The following is a 19,485-nucleotide window of genomic DNA, read 5'->3' on the forward strand; positions in this document are numbered from 1 at the left end:
ATGTGATCTAATCTTAATCCAAGTAACATGTATTTACAAATATGTTGTGGCTAAAATGATAACACATTTTCATTGTGTTTTCATTAAGAAAAAACATAAAAACCTCATAGTGCTAGTGGAAAAGGATTTAAATCCTTGCGTTAATGACCTCAAAAAGCTAGTTAGAGTCAAGTGTTGGAATACCTGCACTCTTGCTAGTTAAAAGGTGTCGACTTGAGCTAATTTGACTGATAAAAACGACTTAAAAGTTTTCAGTTTGTACAGCCCAGGAAGGATATGCGTGTGAGCAAATGCTGCACCAAAAAGATCTTTCAGTGGGTCAACAGTAAAAAATGGTTGACTTAAATAAAGCTGGAAATGATTTTAAAGTGATTTTAAAGAGGCAAACAATCTACAAATAGAGACTATTCAGTAATGTTGCTACTCGGCCTAAAAGTGGGCATCCAGTCAAAAAGGTAAAAATTTAAGTAAAGAAACAATCTTGAATAACAGTCAAAGATTTGAAGGCATCTTTGGTACATCTGTGTTCATGAGTCTACAATCCATAAACATTGAACAAGCAGGGTGTCTATGTGTGTCTGATGTGCATCTGAGAGGTGTGGTATTTTTCTTGCTTTGTAAAAATTTTGACCCAAGCTAAATCTATTAGATGTAAACTATATTAAAGCTACTGTCACAGACTTTCATTTGTACTTCTTTTTTTTGCAGAACTCCGTCTGCATCCAGACAAGATTCCACACTCAGTATGTATAGAGATTTTGTTTTATTTATTCAGTCTCTCTAAGTTACAAATCCGAGCAGCATCATTGTAGGCAGTTCCATCACATCATACGGACACCACAGCGACACTCCACATTCATATCAGGGTTAAATAAAAACGGTGAAATATATCATGTTACTTTCATATTTAAGTCACATCAAGCATTTCTATACACCTGGATCCTTATAGTCACATGTCCCATACTCTTAACTTTCTATATAACACTACACACACTAATATATTCATCACTTTGTTATTAACTGCTATACTGTTGGACAGCCCTTTGGTCACTTCATTTGACTGGCTAGAAACCACAGAGCCCAACTGCTTTGTGTAAAATTGTGCTTGAAAGTAAAGTCTTTGTCACTGTTTTTCTCTTTTTTTAGAGTTGTGTGTCGGCTGAGCAACAGTCTGTGGCCTTTTCTCAAATTCTAAAATACCGACTTCACCATCAAACCATTTCTGCCAGTCACTTAGACCCAGATTGTCAAACGACGGAGAAAACTGTTGATTCTCCGGTTAATTTATGTTATTTGGCTTCAGGATGAGGCTGTTATCTGGATCTGAGAAACTAGCCCTTTTTCAGGTTTTCTCCCTGCACTGGTGCACCTGATTGACTGGACGGTGATTGACTGTCTAAATCAGGGGCTCCAAGCACTGTGATTGGACAAACATTTTAGACAGTGGGATTTAATGTAATGCCATGTGTTGGGAAGCACTGCATGGGGGGTATAAAAAATATGTGACGCCACCGGAGGGAGGGTTTAGTCATAAAACAAAAAAACATAAATAATAAATAAACAAATATACAAATAGACAGAGAGAGAATCTTAAGCTTTTGCACTGAAATAACATTGACTAACACAAAGTGAGGGGAAAGACTTAACATAGCACCATATTATAGATATAATACATACATTATAGCGTATGTTTTCTGAGCTGTTATTGACACAAAACATAAATATTGCAGTGAGTAGCTGATTGGTTGTCAATTACAACTCACTTAACCATAAAAAAAGCCTTTAAAGCCTTTTGCCTATTTTTTACTACGCTATTCAGGCCTCTTACAGGACAACACTGTCCTGTGTTCTCTGGATCAAATGTGCTCTAGTTTGTAAAAAGAAACTACAGTGAATTAAGCTGCTCAAATGTGAAGTGGAAAAATGAAGAGGATCATGCTGTTTCTTCCACTGATGCCAACTATCCAGCTCAACAATATGGCTATGTTTAGACTGCCAGCCCAAATGAGATATTTGGCATAACTAGATTGTATCCAGATTGATTTTTGATAGTCTGGACAACCATAGACCACATTAAATCTGATTATTGCAAACCACATTTGGAGGTGGTTTGAAAAGTGATCAAAATAGGATTTTTTACAGATTTGTCTTAGTTTGGACACCCTGGCCGCTCAAATCGAATTTCAACGTGTCTTTGCATAACTCCCAATGCGACAAATGACCTGTATTAGGCCAAAAAGAGAGTCAAAGGTGAGGTACAGACGCCAACCTCAATACCACCCAGCAACTGATGTAGACACTTTTGTGATCAGACACGCAAATCCGATAATAACAGTGCGGACAGTCATCTTATCGGATCTGATTAAGAAAAAATCTGATTTGCCTGCAGTCTAAACATAGCCTAAGAGGCTAGTATTCTCTGCTTACACACTCTTTTGCAACTTTCTTATGCTTTCAACAGTGCAATTAAATTTTGTGCAAATCAAAAACAAATCTAATTCACCAATTTCAATAAAAAACAGACGTAACAGAGTTTTGTAAACCTCTCTCTGCTCCTGGCCGAGAGTTTGAGAGGACTTGGAGCCTTGTTCTGAAAGGAGCTCTGGATAATGGCTTTAAGAGTGATGCTGAAATCTCCAAAGTAGCTCCAGTCTTGTTTACCAGTCCAAAAAACATACGCACGCACACAGTTGCTGAATTATCATGCACCAGTCTGGTGCCTGCCAGTTTGATTGCCCATGAGTTGAATAGCTTTAGTGGTTGTAAACTTGTAGAAAGTGGACAGAGGCGAGGCTCTGTGATGCTGTACGGACGCGGACAGCCCCGCTGAGCTTTGTGCTTCAGGCAGGTTGGTGGAGGAGGAGGGGCTGGACGTGGGAGAGTGTTGCAGTTCTTATTGGTGAAAGTTGCTGCAGTACACTCCCCCACCCTCCGCTTTCTCATCCCTTCTTGCAGGGATCCCTGTCACTTCTCCATGAGTGACAGCTGTATGATGCGCTGAAGCTCCTCCTCCTCTTGTCTCTTCCGGAGCTCCGCCTCTTCCTGCTCACGAGCAGAAAGCTCCATGGCTAGACGTATCTGCTCATCGTAGCTACGTGGAGGTTTAGTGGAAGGGGTCCTGCGGGGGCTGGCCACAGGGGTGCTCTTGTGCTGTGGAGTTCTGGAGGTTTAAGAGAGACAAAGAAGATATAACAGCGTTGCTATCTTTACATTTTTTTGAAGGAAAAGCAGTTAAAAATAACTGGTGCTGTATGTAACAATATAAATAATAAACTGTGTTTTACTTAGTACCACTGCCATGATTATCACCATGATGATTATCTACTGTCTGTGTGCATTCCCCTCTGAACATGAAGATGAACATGCAATGCTTACAGAATACATGTTTTTCATTCTCTTGCAGGTCCTACACCAGACCATTTCATAACCCCCTTCTTACATTTCTCCTTTCTTTTCTCTCTCCCATTTCTTGAGCTGCCCTTTGCTTTCTGCTTGTTGAAGGTGAAAGTCTTTTTGTGGCTGGGTGCCGGTGAATGCCTTCCCTGGATCAGGAACTTCCTGCTGTGTAAACTCACCATGGTTTGTCACAGTTTTCATAGCCCCTTTGTTTTTTCTTCCTCTCTGTTTTTTCTTTCTCTTTCACATGTATTAGTAAATACTTAATTTTAACATTAAAAAATGCCTTTTATTATTAGAAAATCCTGTTAAGCCTAAGACAATATGTTTTAGACCTACTTTACACACAGTTTTAAACACAGTGTGAATTACTGAGATCCTGCTGGTGTGGGCTTCCTCTTTTACAATAATACAAAAAAAGTGCTAGTTAAAAGTAATCCTTACTGAAGAATCTTCAACCTACCAAGCATGACCCGTGGATACTCTTAACTATCATTTAAACGGCAAACAATTATTGACAGTTTGTTTAAAACAAATATTTTAAACATTGATTTTTTAAATCTGATTATTCTAAGAGACACATATAAAGACAGTTCCAAAGTGTTACAATGTCAGAGGTTTACAGTCACATTGGACTATTATTTATTTGGTTATTAGTTATATATTTATTTGGTTATTGGTCAGGGAAGTGTGAAGCAATTAGCATTTTGTTTTGTATATTTTGGCGCTAGCTATATTTAAGTGTGCGTGACTATATAGTTTTTAATAGCTCTTGTGTAAATACAACTCTTTTATCAGTTTTATTATTAATCCCACAACCAATAGACGCATTGTTCGATTTAAATAGTCTATAAGTTATAGCTCACTAAACCATGTTTTTGGACTGTTAAATTCTAAGCTTCTTTTGGAAGCTTAAATTCCACTACTCTCAATTCTTACCTGTTCTATGTCTACATGTTTCTCCATGCTTCAGGGACTAGAATTTAACAGAGGATATCAGTCACAAATACACAAGTTTCCCACCTGGCCCTAAAGGCACTTCTGTTCCTCCTGCATCTGTGACTCCACTGTCCAGAATGCACCACACACTGACATCACACACTCACTTCCTCACATGGTATGTCACATGAAACCTCCAAGACCACAATCACTGGAATATTGATCACACCTGTTATACTCACTACTTATACCCCTTTACCCCTTTATGCCATGATAGAATTTACTTTAGATTTTTTTTAAATAATCAAATTAGCTCAATTCAGTCATTGTTAGTGATTGCCAAATATTAACCTCATAAGAGCTACCATGGTAACCATCTCTGCAGACTGAAAATACCACAGAAAATCAATAAACCTTCGTTTGGGATTGAAGGTAGCATCTTCAAAGGTTGTAGCTTTGTCTGCATTAACAACATACAGTACAATATATGGACATGGCCTCAACCATTTTTGCTGATGCCAATACCCTCCATTCTGTTTATGTAATAATGAATGTCTCCAAAATTTTGGCCTGTCATACAATGACCAATGCATCAGAAATTGATGTGGCCTTAGACAAGTAAAGATGTGTTTGAGGCTAGCAGGGTATTTTATATAGTATTTAAAATATATACTACAATTGTTTGGCATATAATTAATAAATAAAAGTTTAATACCCTTTAATATCTAAAATATCATTTAATCACTGACAATATCATGACAGCCCTAGTTTAAGCACATTTGGCACGTTATGTGTTTTTTCAGGTCTAAAATGATTCAATTCAGTAACTAGAAATTGTGTTCTGAATTGTCCAGAGAAGTGTATGTTATTTTCTTGTTTATGTGTTGTCATATTTACAGAAAAAACAGAAATACAATTGGAATACGGGTGTCTAACCTTTTGTTTTTGTTTTATTTAGTTAAATTAGTTAAACGCTGGCTGGCTGGCTGTCCACTTTTAAGGTACATGATGTACGTCAGCCTTAGCCACAGGATTCTGCAGCTATTCCCCTATGCAGACATTCAAACATGTTAGACTGAAACTGAAACTCTTGTCTGTAAAGACAGAACAGAACAGGGCTTAGGGTGTGAGTGTGTAACAGAGTGAATTTCTATGAGGTTCTCTCTGTGATGCCGGAGTGTATTGACAGTGGACCTGTGTAAACAGTTACAGTATATGAGGTGGAGAATAGAGACTGGGCCTGCTGGCTGCCCTTAGACTACAGAAATGAAGAGATACTGACTGCAGACCTTTCCACATGGCTGGGGTCACAGGACAGAGGGTGGGTTCCTGGCTTACTGTTGGTCAAAGCCTCCCAGATTGTCACCTAGAGAACATAATAATATTAGAGAGAGGGCTTGGTAAGTGTGCAAAAAGCATATTGAATCTGTATTGGCCTGTTTAATCAATTAATGTGTATATTTCTCTGCACCTTAATCACATGTGTGTATTTGTATGTATGTTTGTGTGTGACTGACCTGGTCATACTCAGAACCTGCCTCCAGCAGACTCTGCTGAATGGCAAACTGGAGCAGATCATCCTCTTCCTCACGAATGTTCTCTCTCTGATTCCCTCCAAGCATGCTGTAGCCTCGAGGAGCCTCAAATATACAAGGTGGAATCTCCCCTCCACGACAGGAATCTGAAATGTATACACACACACACAAACACACTATATGGACAAAAGTATTGGGACCTTTGCTTCTTCTAAAACCAAGGTGTATTTTTAAAAAAGGTTTTGGTTATTAGAGGGGGTGAACACAAACATCTGGACATATAGTGCATATAAACATACCCTGAAACACAGCTTAATAGCCTAGTGTGGGTTAAATGTGTTCTGTAACATACCTGGTGTGTCCACATTGTACAGTAAACACTAATTCTAACATAACTGTTTGTGAATGGTATTATATGTGATTATAATGATCAAGCTGAGTGAGCTTTTGTCACTGTGCAAATGACATTTTAATGACCAAGGTATGTGCAGCTGTTGTCATGCAATGAGTTTGTGCTCACAGACGATCTATGGATAAATGAATTTAAAGCAGTAGCTTTTAGTGGAGCTCCGGTTCACTGTAACAAGAATCCACAAACTCTATGTTTGGGTGCAAGGTGCTTAACACCTGACTGTATATATGACATTTATACTTCCACACAAAAAGCCATGGAACAGAACCTCCTATCGTGTCCCATGACCTTTGCCATGTAACATGGAAGCTAAAGAACGATGCACTGGGATATGCAAATGAAGACTCTTGCAGCATTAAATGTGGATGTGATTTCTACTAGATGCCTCTGGTCTCTAATATCACCACCCACTGCACTGTCAATTAGGAGAATAAAGTCTTCGATAGCCCGATTAGTTTCTCAGGGGGACATCTGTGAAAAATGTTTCACACTTCAACTCAGTGATAAAACTCTGCAATTGAAAAAAACAGGAGGACCAGTAAGTTTTTTTGAATTTCTCAGTCACATGACATCGCGTTCAGTAGCTCCTCCATTTCCACTAGCTGTTGTGTTTACATGGATTTCCACCTAAAATTACCGGAGAACCCCCCCATAAAAGAAAAAAATTACCCTAGGACCCGTTGAGAAACTAACCCCGTCCGGGTAGGGCTAATGTATTCTCTTCAGAAATGCCCCATCCATCTAGCACCTGTTGACAGGCCTTGCTCCAACTTTGCTCTCTAATTTACACTGCAACTGCAGTGTTCAGCCTCACTTGAGGCCAAGATAACACCTCACAACTTGTACAGGTCTGACTGTTCACAAGCCATCCACTGAGCTTACAATTCACGATTAATTTATATACTGCTGTCCCTTGATTTTTGGCATGTCAGTGTATGAACGACAGTACACAGTCATTGTTTTTTAACATGCAGCCACTGAGCATTGCTGGTTAGAATTCAGATGAAACTGCATTCACCATCTGTAGATCATGCATACAATACAAAAATATTATGGAATATTTAGTGTGTATGTATACATAACAAAATGCACCACTTTAGGGTCAGACTTAAGTAAAAAAAAAAAAAAAAAAACTCAAATTGAAGGCAATTAATCATGATTAAGTATGTTAAATTATTTTTGTCTGGTTTTCTTTTACAGCACTTTTTTGCATTTGCTTGGTTTTTATTTTGTAGTTTTTTTTTATTTGATTTTGTTTTACAGTAAAAAAAAACTCACCTCATTATTATTGCCATACTGAACTACTTTATCAAATAGTGCATTTTATGTCCGTATCGTGCAGCCCTAGTGAAAAGTGTCTAATATTTAAAATCATATTAGATCATTTTTTTTCCATAATGCAATGTGAAAACGTGGAAATGGAAGAGCTACTCACGGCTGGACGGTGAGCTGAGTGCTTCTATGATGGGTAAAAAGAACAATTAACGATAATCAAAAGTAAACCAGTAATGCTATGATCTGACATCAAGGATCTTTATATAGGCTATATATTGTTTCCCAAACAGTGCATTGTGTTACTTTTTCACATACTAACCAAACAGAATGTCGCATTTTTTTAAAGACACACAACTTTTTCCCATAGGATTAGTGTTTATTATACAATTAGGACACAGTGATTGCTTGTAACTATGCTGCTCGTGCTTATGAGTGACAGGCCGGTTCTCACTGGTGGAACTGGAGCTTGAGACACTGGATGAGTCGCTGCCTGGAGACGGCGTCTCTGTCCTGGGGCTGTCCTTCTGTCCATCTTCCCCCTCCATCCGGCCACCACCTCCCTCCTCACAGCCGTTCAGGTTCTCAAAGGTGATGCGGGCGTTCAGGATGTGATAGATGGGGATCTCTGAGAAGGACGGAAGATGATGTGCATAGTAAAATGCAATAGCCTGACAGCTACAGTTCTCCATGCCAGTCTTGGCATATATACAGTACAAGGAAGCACACTAATTAGCAAGTACTGCCCAATTTCTGCTGAATATGGAGACGCCAGATGGTACATATACAGCTCACTTGTCACAACACTGCCAGTCGTCTAAAAAGAGAGCAGTGAAATACTCTAGAGCCTTGTGTCAGTTATTGACATGTTCAAACCTACTGTACTTAAAGAATCAGTATGTGTCATTTTAATTTTACTAACAGTTTTAAACTTATAGTTATGCTATGTTAATTTGCAATTATTACTCTGGGTTTAGTGCACTGCTAAATGCACTGTGTAACTTCTGGACAATTATTTGGACAATGCTTGTGAGAACTACTTTATGCTGCACAACACAACCGGCTCAGTCTGCACACTTTGGTAACGGTTATGCATCTCTCAGCTTGTCCAGAAATGCATGTGTAAAGCATTTTAAATTTCACATGAGCCCCGAAACACAAAATATCAATTCTTATATAATCCTTCATTTATCAGCTATATTTCAGCATAACAATGCTTTTACGGTACATCCTATAAAATACAATAACATACTTAAGTATGCATCAAATGTAGTTCTTTTTCTTCACATCCACTGGGACATGAAATATCCTTGGAATATAGAAAAATGTGGATTGTCTAGGCACCCTGAGGAGAGAACCACTGTAAAAAGCCCTCTCACTCTCCCTCACCTATCTTCACAGGGAAGCCAGGGGGCAGACGCAGGGTGATGAAATCTCTGAGCTTGGCGAACAGGGCATTGGAAATAGCCATGAGGTCTATGATGGGAGACACCTGCTCAGCCAGCGACAGAGGATGAGACTCACACAGCCAGAGCTTGGCCTTGAACCTGAGAATACAAGGAAAACAAGAAGGTGTGGTGTTATTTTAGGCATTTCTATAGCTTTGATTTCATTTCTGCTTGTTTATAATGTTAGATTTTCAAAAAGGTTCACCACCTTACATCCCAGAAAACATGCCCATGTGGAATCCAGAACGTTTGGTCCACCTCACCTTCCATGTGGTCCCCACTTATGGATGTTAGTGTGATACTAAGGTGAAGTATAATGTTTGGGTTCCAGTCAAGCATATGTACAAATCCACCTGGAACCCACCTATCGATCATTCCACCCATGTAAGCCCTACATGAGCATGTTGTCTTTTGTAAAACAGACCACTACTATGAGGAACATGTGTTGAACTCCTCATGGTACTGTAATCTACTGTGGTCATGTTAGCAAGTAGCTATTTAAAAAGTACCTTTGTGTTTTAGTGGTGAGCTGGCATGGCTGGCCGATGTCTTTGTGGCTCTGGCTCAGACTGGGGTTGAAGTACTCCTCTGCTGTCAGGGCACTGGGGTTCGTCACAGGGGACGACAGCTGGGTCACCAGGGTCTGCTGTAATACACACCACATCCAGTCAATATTGACTCATTTATTGTGATTTTGCAGTGATCTTAAAAGGGCAGACACTAAGGTCACGGAGAGCAGCAACAGTCCTGATTTTCTTTTTTTTATTTAACCATGGAATTGTGAATTTGTAGCCCTTTCCAGCTTCATACATCTCTGTAACACATCTTCTGATCTTCTGGAATTTGTTCGCATGCAGGAGTTGTTCGCACTATCCCATCTTTTTTTCTTGTGAAGACCAGATTTGTCAGTCACAAGACTTTGTGTGACTTTTTTTAATGGGTTAAATTACTTGTGAAACTCGCACTTTGTGCCAGTGCCATTTCCTTAATTGAAACACCTTTTGCCAATTAGCTCTGGGAGAAGCCATTAAGACAGATGTTCACTTTTTTTCTTCTTCCAGCACTGTGGATGTTATTGAATGTTCTTAATAAAAGACACGAAATATACAATAGTTTGTGGTAATAGTTTAGTTAGATTATGGTTTTGTATATGGTTGGACATTTTATTAAAGTTAATGAACTTTGAAATTCAGGCAACTCCACTTCAAAATAAATTCTAATATTTTCGTCCCGAACTTTATATCAATTTATATAATGTAGATATGTCTAGAATAAAGCAGATCCATAGAGGGTTCTGCAATGGCTGCAAAGACTATAATAATTCATAAAATGAAAACTCACAAGGTCTAAAAAGCTCATTAAGATAAAATCAAGAAAAAAAGTGTTCTATAGAATGTTGGCCAGGAATGATAAAGAGAATTATAATTAGTTAATTAATTATTCTTGTCAGTAATGTATTAAAGTGCACTCACCCCATTGTTAGTACCCACATGCTGCTCTGCAATTCCCAAGAAGGACTGCAGGGGTGTTTTACTGCCTAAAAGGAGAGAAACATACAAAGAACCACTCATCTAAAGCTTTCTGTGAAAAAAGAAACAGCGGAAACAATTTCACAAGCCTTAATTGCCTTTCCACACTGAGGCCGAAAGAACTGAAGTGCCATTATTTAGAATTATTGATTAAATTGTCCAGTTTGCCAATCCTGCACAGAACTAACCACTGTTGAGTGTCCTTACTGGTAAAGAGCCTTAACAACATGCTAACTGATAAGGCATGGAAGACCTGATCATTTGAGAAAAAAGGGTGGACAGTGTAAGTTTCACTGTGTGGTAGTGTGAGAAAGAGGGGCCAGGAAGTTACTGGTGAGAGGTGTTGATGAGATAAAAATCTCTGGATTTAGGCAAGTCTCCCTTTTAAAATGTTAATTGTGACGACACCAAAAAAATAGAAGCTCTAAAACCAAAAGCAAAATTAAACAGAAATGGAATATACACTATGAACAGTATTTATACTGGTAGGAGTAAATACTGTAAATGTAACATTTCCATTATACATAGGCTCCTGGCCCCATAATTTCCCGTCAGCATACCTGCCAAGATTAAACCACCCTTAAAAATAACCTTTAGCCCTCCCCAGACTAAACCAACAGGTAATTAGTTTGCAGGTTTGCAGGTAGACAGTAAACTGTACCAACTGTTTTATTTACACTATATCCATACTGCAATAATGACGTTTACTAGGTGAGTAATTTTGTACATGATGTTTAGATATTTTACATTGTTTTATTTTTATCTTTCCCACACAGGTACCTCAGGCCCCCCTGCCCCAGGACACTCCTTGGTCTCTACCTAGACCAGAAATATCTGTATGGCTCACACACTACCATTCCTACAGGAACTAGGTAAGTACTGTGTCAAAATATGCACAGTTTCTGTGGCTTTTGAGCAGATGGCGATGACTTTTTTCTTACCAGGAAACGATAGAACTGTGCAAATTAGGCAAAAACACAAGCAAGTCTGTGCAGAAACAAAAATATTTCAGGGTAAAGTCTGAGCAAACTGAAGATGTGTTTTGGTACCTTTGGGTTTGGTTTTGTTTTGATCTGTGAGGTGGTCGGTCCGTGTGCGGGTGATCAGCTCTACATTGGAGGCACAGTATACCTGAAACAGATGTTTGGGTGTTAGTGATGTTACAGGATTCCTGATGAGCAGACTGACCTACTGCACTCCTCTTTGAAAAACTCTACACATAATCCTATTAAGTTTAAAGCAAATGCAGCGCAACATAATTAGATTTTTTAACTCTATAAATTAGTTTGCTCTTAGTTTGACTGATACAGAAATATACAGGAATAAGGTCATGTGTAAACATCCAAAACAATAGCTCAAACCACTTCTGGGGTCCTATTTTAGCGATCTATAGGTGAGCCAGCCACTAGTGCACCTTGCAGCTTGATTTAGGGCGTGTTGGTGTGTCTTTGGTATCGTAAGAATGCCAAAAATGTGCCTTGCATGGCTTGAAAAGCGCACAAGGCATGTGCTAATTCTGTTCATTAATCATGGGAGTGTTTTGGTAATAAAGTGAAATAAATCACTGTGTCACTTGTCATCAATCAGTCAGTAGTGCACCAGTGTTTTTGGCCTTCAAGAAAGCAATCTGGCAGAATTTTACCTGAACACCTGATTTCTAGAACACCACACCCATCAACGTAGTGATATTCCTAAACTCTGTTGCTATTTTAACTGTGCAGGTGCAAGATGTAAGAGTGTAAGATACGGGGTGTAAGATAGCAATAGCAATGCAACACACCTCGCACAGAGTATAAGATAGGGCTCCTGGAGGTGGACTGAGACACTTTTGAGCCATTTGAGCAATGTAAACGAATACGTCCCTTCAAGGCGCATTTGAAAACCGGCTCCTACCTATTTATTACGTCATCGTTGAGTTAAACAGTATGAAGTGAACAGTTGGTTTTCTCACCAACTGCCAAAGCTGTCATGTAAAATAAAGAATTCAGAGACTTTCAGAGATTTAACAAATCACAGGACAGGGCTGAACAGATTCGGAACTTGGTGCTGCTTAATGAGGTGATTTGCCTCTCCCAACCTACACAGCAATCAGTCCAACCAACTGTGTGTTAAATGCATGTAGTTAAATGCATCTTATTCGGATACAATCCAGATACTACTAATCACATTAAATGACAATGGAAGAGTTGCAAAATAAAAAGACTGGATTTAAGAGACTTAAGGAAGGATAAGAATAAGGAAAAGAACCGCAAAGACATATGGTCCAGTTTTTCTCCTTAGGTAAAGCCACTAAAGACATACCTTTAAGAGTACCAACATATCGACAGTTTGGTTCTTACTACTTTTTTTTTTGTAAGTGCAAAAATATGCTTTGCTTAACCATTCCAGATCTGGTAACACAAACAGGCAGGCATGCGGATGGTTTTATAATCTTGTAATATCTTGTTCATATTATCGTTCTTCCTGTTTGAACAGTATAATTCCAATCAATTATACTGTTATATATATACACACACAGAGAACCCACCAGCTGACTGTGTATGTGCACTGTTTGATCAGGCGTGAAGGCAGTACCTTGGCTTCGTACCCATTCACCACCTCCGTTTTCTCACTGCGCCAGCCAAGAATACCCGTCTTGTTCCTGCAGAGAGAGGCAGATGCATTAACATGGGGCTGAAGACCTGCAGACAGAGGTGAGTCTATCACACTCTCTTTAATGAGGAAGAGTGCAGGAGTGTTGGCATGTGTTCGCAGCGACAGAGGCGTCAATGCGATGCAGCTAAAGAGTGATAATTGGAAATGAAAAGGAGGCCAACTCTATCTGTTGCTCATTAATTTCCTCATTATTCCAGTATGTTCTTAAGGACTGACTCAAAATGCTTTAATCATGTGGACTGTAGTTTACACTTTTAAACAGAAAGCCACATAGAAAGTATGTTATAAGGCTAATGTTACGGATCACCTTTCAAAAGAGATGTTTCTGGTGTCCAGCTGTGTGGTGACCACCGGAGCTGAGAGGCGAGCAGCTACTTGCTCGTCGCTGGGCTGCAGCGCCCCCAGCAGGTTCAGAGCGGTAGGTTGGGGTGGAGAGGATGGAGAGGAAGGCAAGCAGGGAAGAGTCTCACAGTAGACAAGCTGCCTGTCGTGATCCACCTCCATGACCATGGCACTGGAGTCTGAATTCAAAAACGTGGAGAAAAATGAGACAATGAGAGACCAGTGGAGCAATGGTGGCAGTTATAGGAAGGGATTTTGAGTCAAAGGTTTCCTAAGGCATACACATCTTTAAAATGGCTCTTTTACATTTTGTTTAACTTCTTTAAAACACATTTCTCACCAGCAATTCCAGGTCACTTTTCATTACTTATGTAACTAATGATTAAATCAGTCAGTATGTAATGTTCACCATGTACTTACTAAAATTACATATACAGTATCAGTCAAAAGTTTGAACACACCTTCTCATTCAATGTTTTTATGTTTTTTTCCTGCATTGTACATTCATACTGAGGTCATCCAGACTATGAAGGAACACTATAAGGAATCATGTAGTAACTTAAAAGTGTTAAACAAACCAAAATATTTTATGAAGCATTTATCTGGGGTGCTGTTAACTTGCAGTTTCTAAGGCTGGAAACTCTGATAAACAGAGTAACAACAGAGGTAACTCTTGATCCTCCTTTCTTGGGGTGGTCCTGATGAGAGACAGTTTCATCATAGTTTTTTGATGGTCTTGATGGCTGCCCTTTTTAGAGTGACTTATGTTCATTCCTAAAATAATTTGTTTTCTTTACTTAGTTGAGTAGTTCTTACCACAATATGGATTAGAACATTACTCAAATAGAGCTATTCACTGTATACCTGTAACTCTACCTCTTCACAACTTTAAAACTGATGCTCTCAAACACATTAAGAGGAGCAAGAAATTCAAGTAATTAACTCTTGATAAGTTCAGCGCAGCTGTTAACTGAAAGCTGTTAATTCCAGATGTCTCTACCTTATAAAGCTGACTGAGAAAATGCAGCCAAGATGTGCAAAGCTGTCATCAAAGCAAGAGGTGCTTACTTTAAAGAATCTACAATATAAAATATATTCTATATTGTTCAACACTTTTTTTGTTTGCTTAATGATTTCATATGTTTTTTTCTTAATAGTATGGATTACTTTAGTATTAATGTACAATTAATATAATATCTCAAATAATGAAAAATTACAAATTATGAATTTAGTCATGTCCAAACTTTTACTGGTACTAAAGGTAAGACATTGACATGCAAAAAGCCATGAGATGGCAGCAATGAAATGAATCATGAAGTGTTACCTCACTTGGTATAAGTAGTGAGGTGCTATCTTGTGAGTGAGGTTAAACACTGAACTGCGTTCTCATGGCAAGGCGATGTAAATGATTAGAGTTCCTGCAAATCTTGATAGTGGGTGCCAGATGGATGAAATATTTCAGAAGTTGTGCAAGGATTTAACATTCCTTGGCACAAAGTTTTACGTAAATACCTGGAATACCTTATATAATGCATTACCACCTACAGTGTACAGCACAGTGGGTGGTAATGATTGTGACCAGCAATCGACTCTGACAGAAATCACATCCCGTTCACCGCAGGAGACTCAACACGAATATACCACAACTAAGTGCAGCGCTATTTAGCTTTCATATGAAGTGGACATGACACTTGTTCCCATCCCATGACATTTTCCATGTCAGTGTAACAAGTCTAACCATTTAAAGAAATTAAATATATTCCTACTTGTAAGTGAATAACACAAGTGGAGAAAAAATTAACTGACACCGTATTTCTATTTAAAAGTAGCCTTTTTTTCATTATTTGGCACTGAAACAAAAAGAGGATGTAAAAGGAACTGAATGCAAATATAACACAAACGAGCCTTGAATTAAAATTTAAGAAAAAAACAGTAAAACTGAGAATGTGGGAATAGAAGAATCCATCAAACACCTTGTCCCCTAAAGATGAAGCTGCGGTTGCCTCGCTGCCAGGTCATCTGCTCAAAGCCCATTAGAGTGGTGTCCACTCTCAGGCACTGGCCACTCTTCCACACACGATATGTGTCACTTGGACAGATACGAGACACCAGCGGCACTGAAACAGAGACATCAGCCAGGAAAAGAGGGAGAGAGCAGGAGAGAGAGAGAGAGAGAGAGAGAGAGAGAGAGTCATTTTATAATAGCTGAATTATTTATGAACCATCCTTTATTTATATAGGTAAAATCCCATTGAGCTTTTGACCTCTTTTCAAGGCAGACTCCACAAGAAAGGTAAATGACCTACATTACACAGATAATGCACTGCATATTGTACAACTTTCCGTCAAGTGTTGATCCAGGGGTTTTGTTGTTGGTTTTAAAAAGAAAGTCTGAGAAAAGCCTGGTGTGTGACTAAAGGAGAATACTGTAGGTAGAGGCATTTGATCAATAATCTCTGCAAAATTATCTATAATGAACATCAATGTCTTGACCTCCTATTTGGAATTAATAAAAAAATAAAAAGCCCATCTTCGATAATAATACCATATAGCACACAGATGAGGCTAAAGGTCAGGCTGTTACTTAAAGCCCTTTGGCACCAATTTAAAGGCCAACCCTGTGGGGCTCTTTAGGAGTAAACATGGGAAGACGGTTATAGATTATTTGACTGATATTGACTCATTAGGTCAGTCATTGGTGTGAAAAATCATTGTACAGTAGGTCTCATTTGTCATGAGTTATGGGACTGAAATATTTCAAATTGTGAGTATCAGTACCCTGCAGTATTCATCATTATTATAATTCATTATTACATGGCCATTTTACAAGCTGTTGAAACAGTGCTAACTAGGACTGCACAATATATACAGCTCTGAAATAAATAGACCACTTAAGCTAGACTATTTAATTTTTTGCACCAGGAGTGGCATAAAGTTATCCAAAAGCAGTGTGTAAGACTGGTGGAGGAGAACATGCCAAGATGCATGAAAACTATGATTAAAAACCAGGGTTATTTCACCCAATATTGATTTCTGAACTCTTAAAACTTTATATAAACTTGTTTTCTTTGCATTAATTGAGGTCTGAAAACTTATATACCTATAAATAGCAAAATCAGAGAAACTGTAGTTTCAGAGCTGTAGTTTTAGCATCATCATTGTTATGTGAATATGCTCAGGACATGCAATGTCACATAAGGTTTTATTAAATATTATTAAGTGTTTTAACTTATTTGCTGCTTGATGCAAAATAATTTGATGTCTATCTACCTTTATCTACTCCATATTAATTATTATTCTTCATAGCTTCAATACACAGGGGACATTAAAAATATCCTGACATGGTGGAATATTAAAATCCTCTGAAAATGCTTGTATTTGTATAGTCGTAGACTATATATATATTTTTTTTTTAAGTGGGAAAAATCTCCATTTGAATTGCTGTGTAGTCAATGACTAGGCTTAATCCCTGTCTGGGAAACTGGCCCACATATATTATCATGTTATACATAGTTTAGCTTGAGGTTAAAGCTGTATAGCAGATGTAATCACTAAGCTTAGCTGTATGTGAGGTTAAAGGAAAAATCTACATGCCTATTTATATGACTATAAAGAGAATCACCTTTTTATTATTTAAGAGAGGGAGAGAGAAAGAGAGAGGTGGAAGGCCCAGAAAGAATTTCTCCAGATCTCTCTGCTTTAAATATGAATTTCCACTAACGCTATTTTGGAGGAATCACTCTCTTTCAACTGTGACTCCATGTGAACCCATCTTGTTTAAAAAAATCTCCTTTGGTGAAATCTGTGTTTTTTTTTTTACTTTTTGCATCTAATCAAACTGGCTTTGTTAAATCATAAAATCTGTGTGGTGTTTATTTGGAGGACACTCCATTTCTACCTACCCCAGCTTGTAAACTCCCATTTCATCTCCACATAAAAGTCCTGAGCCTGAGAGAGAAGCAAGAGAGAGAAAATCAAAGAAAAAAAGAAAGAGAGAGAGAAAAAGAGGAGGGAAAGGGAGGGAAATTAGAGAGAGGGTTAGTGTGGTTTTTCTCGTCTGTGGATTTGGTAACACAGAGACAGATCAGAGTACGAGGCAGGCTGGGGGAGATATTAATACATGGCTTGTGGAGAAAGATGGCAGCATCCATCATCCACTAACGGAAGTAAATTTCAGGAAGTGCCCAGGGACACAAACAGAAAAAAGGGGGAAGTGTTTTAGGAAAGATTACACTCTAGACCAGAAACTGAACTGACGTTAGTGTTTTTGCGTGCTTGTGTGTTTCTACACTATACATTAAAAACACTGATCTAACACACATATTGTCTAAGACATTATGACCTACACATAAACAACAGTGTGTCTACTGTAGCAACTACACTTAAAAAAATAGCTGCATTACACATCCAGAAAGCCTGGTGTCATGGTGTGGGGTGTAAATTTGTATGATGCCACATCATCTTTGGTCTTTTATAGGCAGTTTGGCAGCCCTTCCTTTTCTGAATGCACACTCTGATGTGCTATTCCAAAAGGACAATGCTCATTTATATACTCCTGCCATCTCTAGAGCTTGCCTTAAAGACACAGATGCTATTTTGTACTTCTAGACTTATCCCTAATGTGCAAAAATGTATAAGGTGTTATTGGAAGCTATCAACACTCTAGTGTGAAATCTTCAGAACCTGCGTGAACATTCAAGGACCAGACATAAAGTACTAGCGACCCAGACTTCAGAAAAAGTACAAGTGCTCCATCAATGACTCCAAACATGACTTGAGTAGAAGTTGAAGTGTTCTTTAAGCACCACACCTAAAGTGGAAGTACTGAAGTATTCAACATATTGCAAGTAGTCATTTTAAGTCCTGAAAGTAAAATTACAATGCAAGAGCACTGAGTGGTCCCGTGGTCTAAAGCGCTGCCACAATGATCAGGAGATTGCTGATTCGAATCCCGATCATTCAGCTTGCCATCAGCTGCTGGAGCCCTCTCTGGGTGGGTAAATATTGCTCTTTTCCCTCATCACTCATAGGGTGATGTTGATCAGCACAAGGCATCTGTGAGCTGTTGTAGCTATATTGTAGAAAAAAAAAATACATACCACATCTGTATGTTTAGCTCATTAAATATTGCCCATTTTACTTAATCTTTAAGAATGTATTCTTGCTGGTTACCTTTATCTCACAAATCGCATTGCAATCTGACAATTTCTTTTGGGTGCAACATTTTTTTTGATGATTTAATCTAAAATGATTTTCTCTAACACATAATCTCACAGGTTTTAGTGAGGTTTTAAACCATCGTCAGATTTTCACTTAATGAACTGTGTGGCACTGCACGTTGTCCTGTAGGAATATCTGTCTTTTGTTGTGGTTTTCCTGAATATCAGTGTATGATGTGGTTTCCTTAAGCTCTTTTCTAATAGGATTAGTTATACTGTAATTGCACCACAGGGTGTCTTCAATGTTAAATAATTGATTAATGCAGGATAAGAAATCACACTTTACACCAACCAGCTATAACCATAACAACACTGCATATTGACTCCCTTTTGTTCCTCCAAATTTTATGTTTATTTATATATATATATATATATATATATATATATATATATATATATATATATATTTTTTCCATGCAAACAATACAGATTCTAGGTATTCTAGTAAATGTGTGTTGTTACCTGTTGCAGTCTCTCCAGCAGACGGGGGATCCCTGCCAGTCTCTTAGAGGTGCGCTGGTAGTCCCGGTAGCGCAGAACCTGACGCACCAGTTCAGGATCACGCCTGCTTATGGCTTCCTGCAGCACTGACAGACAGAGAGATAGAGCTGTGTTACAAATAAACAGCTTCTTTACAGTGGCAATAAACTTCCCTTATTATGCTAATCTTCCCTAATAATCTCTCCTCCTAAGTGTGCAAAGCTTGTGCACTAATTGCTTGTCGCTCTTCGATTGTTT

At 38.5% G+C, this 19,485-nt stretch overlaps 1 protein-coding gene and 1 long non-coding RNA gene across 5 annotated transcripts in view; one reads left to right on the top strand and one right to left on the bottom strand.

Moving 5' to 3' along the window:
- Window positions 1-748: 748 nt before the first annotated feature.
- ankrd13b (ankyrin repeat domain 13B) overlaps window positions 749-19,485 on the bottom strand; it is a 44,588-nt gene continuing 25,851 nt past the window's right edge. Inside the window, exons 3-16 of one of the 4 annotated variants that reach the window (XM_022663897.2) lie at window positions 19,210-19,334; window positions 17,431-17,476; window positions 15,502-15,645; window positions 13,494-13,707; window positions 13,106-13,172; window positions 11,581-11,662; window positions 10,475-10,539; window positions 9,512-9,645; window positions 8,944-9,101; window positions 8,009-8,182; window positions 7,718-7,741; window positions 5,853-6,016; window positions 5,625-5,701; window positions 749-3,160 (exon numbers count right to left, since the gene is read on the bottom strand). In XM_022663897.2, the coding sequence (XP_022519618.2) occupies window positions 2,965-3,160; window positions 5,625-5,701; window positions 5,853-6,016; window positions 7,718-7,741; window positions 8,009-8,182; window positions 8,944-9,101; window positions 9,512-9,645; window positions 10,475-10,539; window positions 11,581-11,662; window positions 13,106-13,172; window positions 13,494-13,707; window positions 15,502-15,645; window positions 17,431-17,476; window positions 19,210-19,334 (1,670 nt within the window). In that variant the 3' untranslated portion in view covers window positions 749-2,964. Of the gene's footprint in view, window positions 3,161-5,624; window positions 5,702-5,852; window positions 6,017-7,717; window positions 7,742-8,008; window positions 8,183-8,943; window positions 9,102-9,511; window positions 9,649-10,474; window positions 10,540-11,580; window positions 11,663-13,105; window positions 13,173-13,493; window positions 13,708-15,501; window positions 15,646-17,430; window positions 17,477-19,209; window positions 19,335-19,485 lie in introns of all 4 variants that reach the window. The other 3 variants (XM_022663843.2, XM_007236818.4, XM_007236817.4) reach the window with 3 other exon arrangements.
- LOC111190296 (uncharacterized) overlaps window positions 9,040-19,485 on the top strand; it is a 39,629-nt gene continuing 29,183 nt past the window's right edge. Inside the window, exons 1-3 of the long non-coding RNA XR_002649055.2 lie at window positions 9,040-9,126; window positions 11,308-11,403; window positions 13,091-13,224. This is a non-coding gene — a long non-coding RNA (uncharacterized LOC111190296). The remainder of the gene's footprint in view (window positions 9,127-11,307; window positions 11,404-13,090; window positions 13,225-19,485) is intronic.

The sequence above is a fragment of the Astyanax mexicanus genome, chromosome 18, assembly GCF_023375975.1.
Source record: "Astyanax mexicanus isolate ESR-SI-001 chromosome 18, AstMex3_surface, whole genome shotgun sequence".
NCBI lineage: Eukaryota > Metazoa > Chordata > Actinopteri > Characiformes > Acestrorhamphidae > Astyanax > Astyanax mexicanus.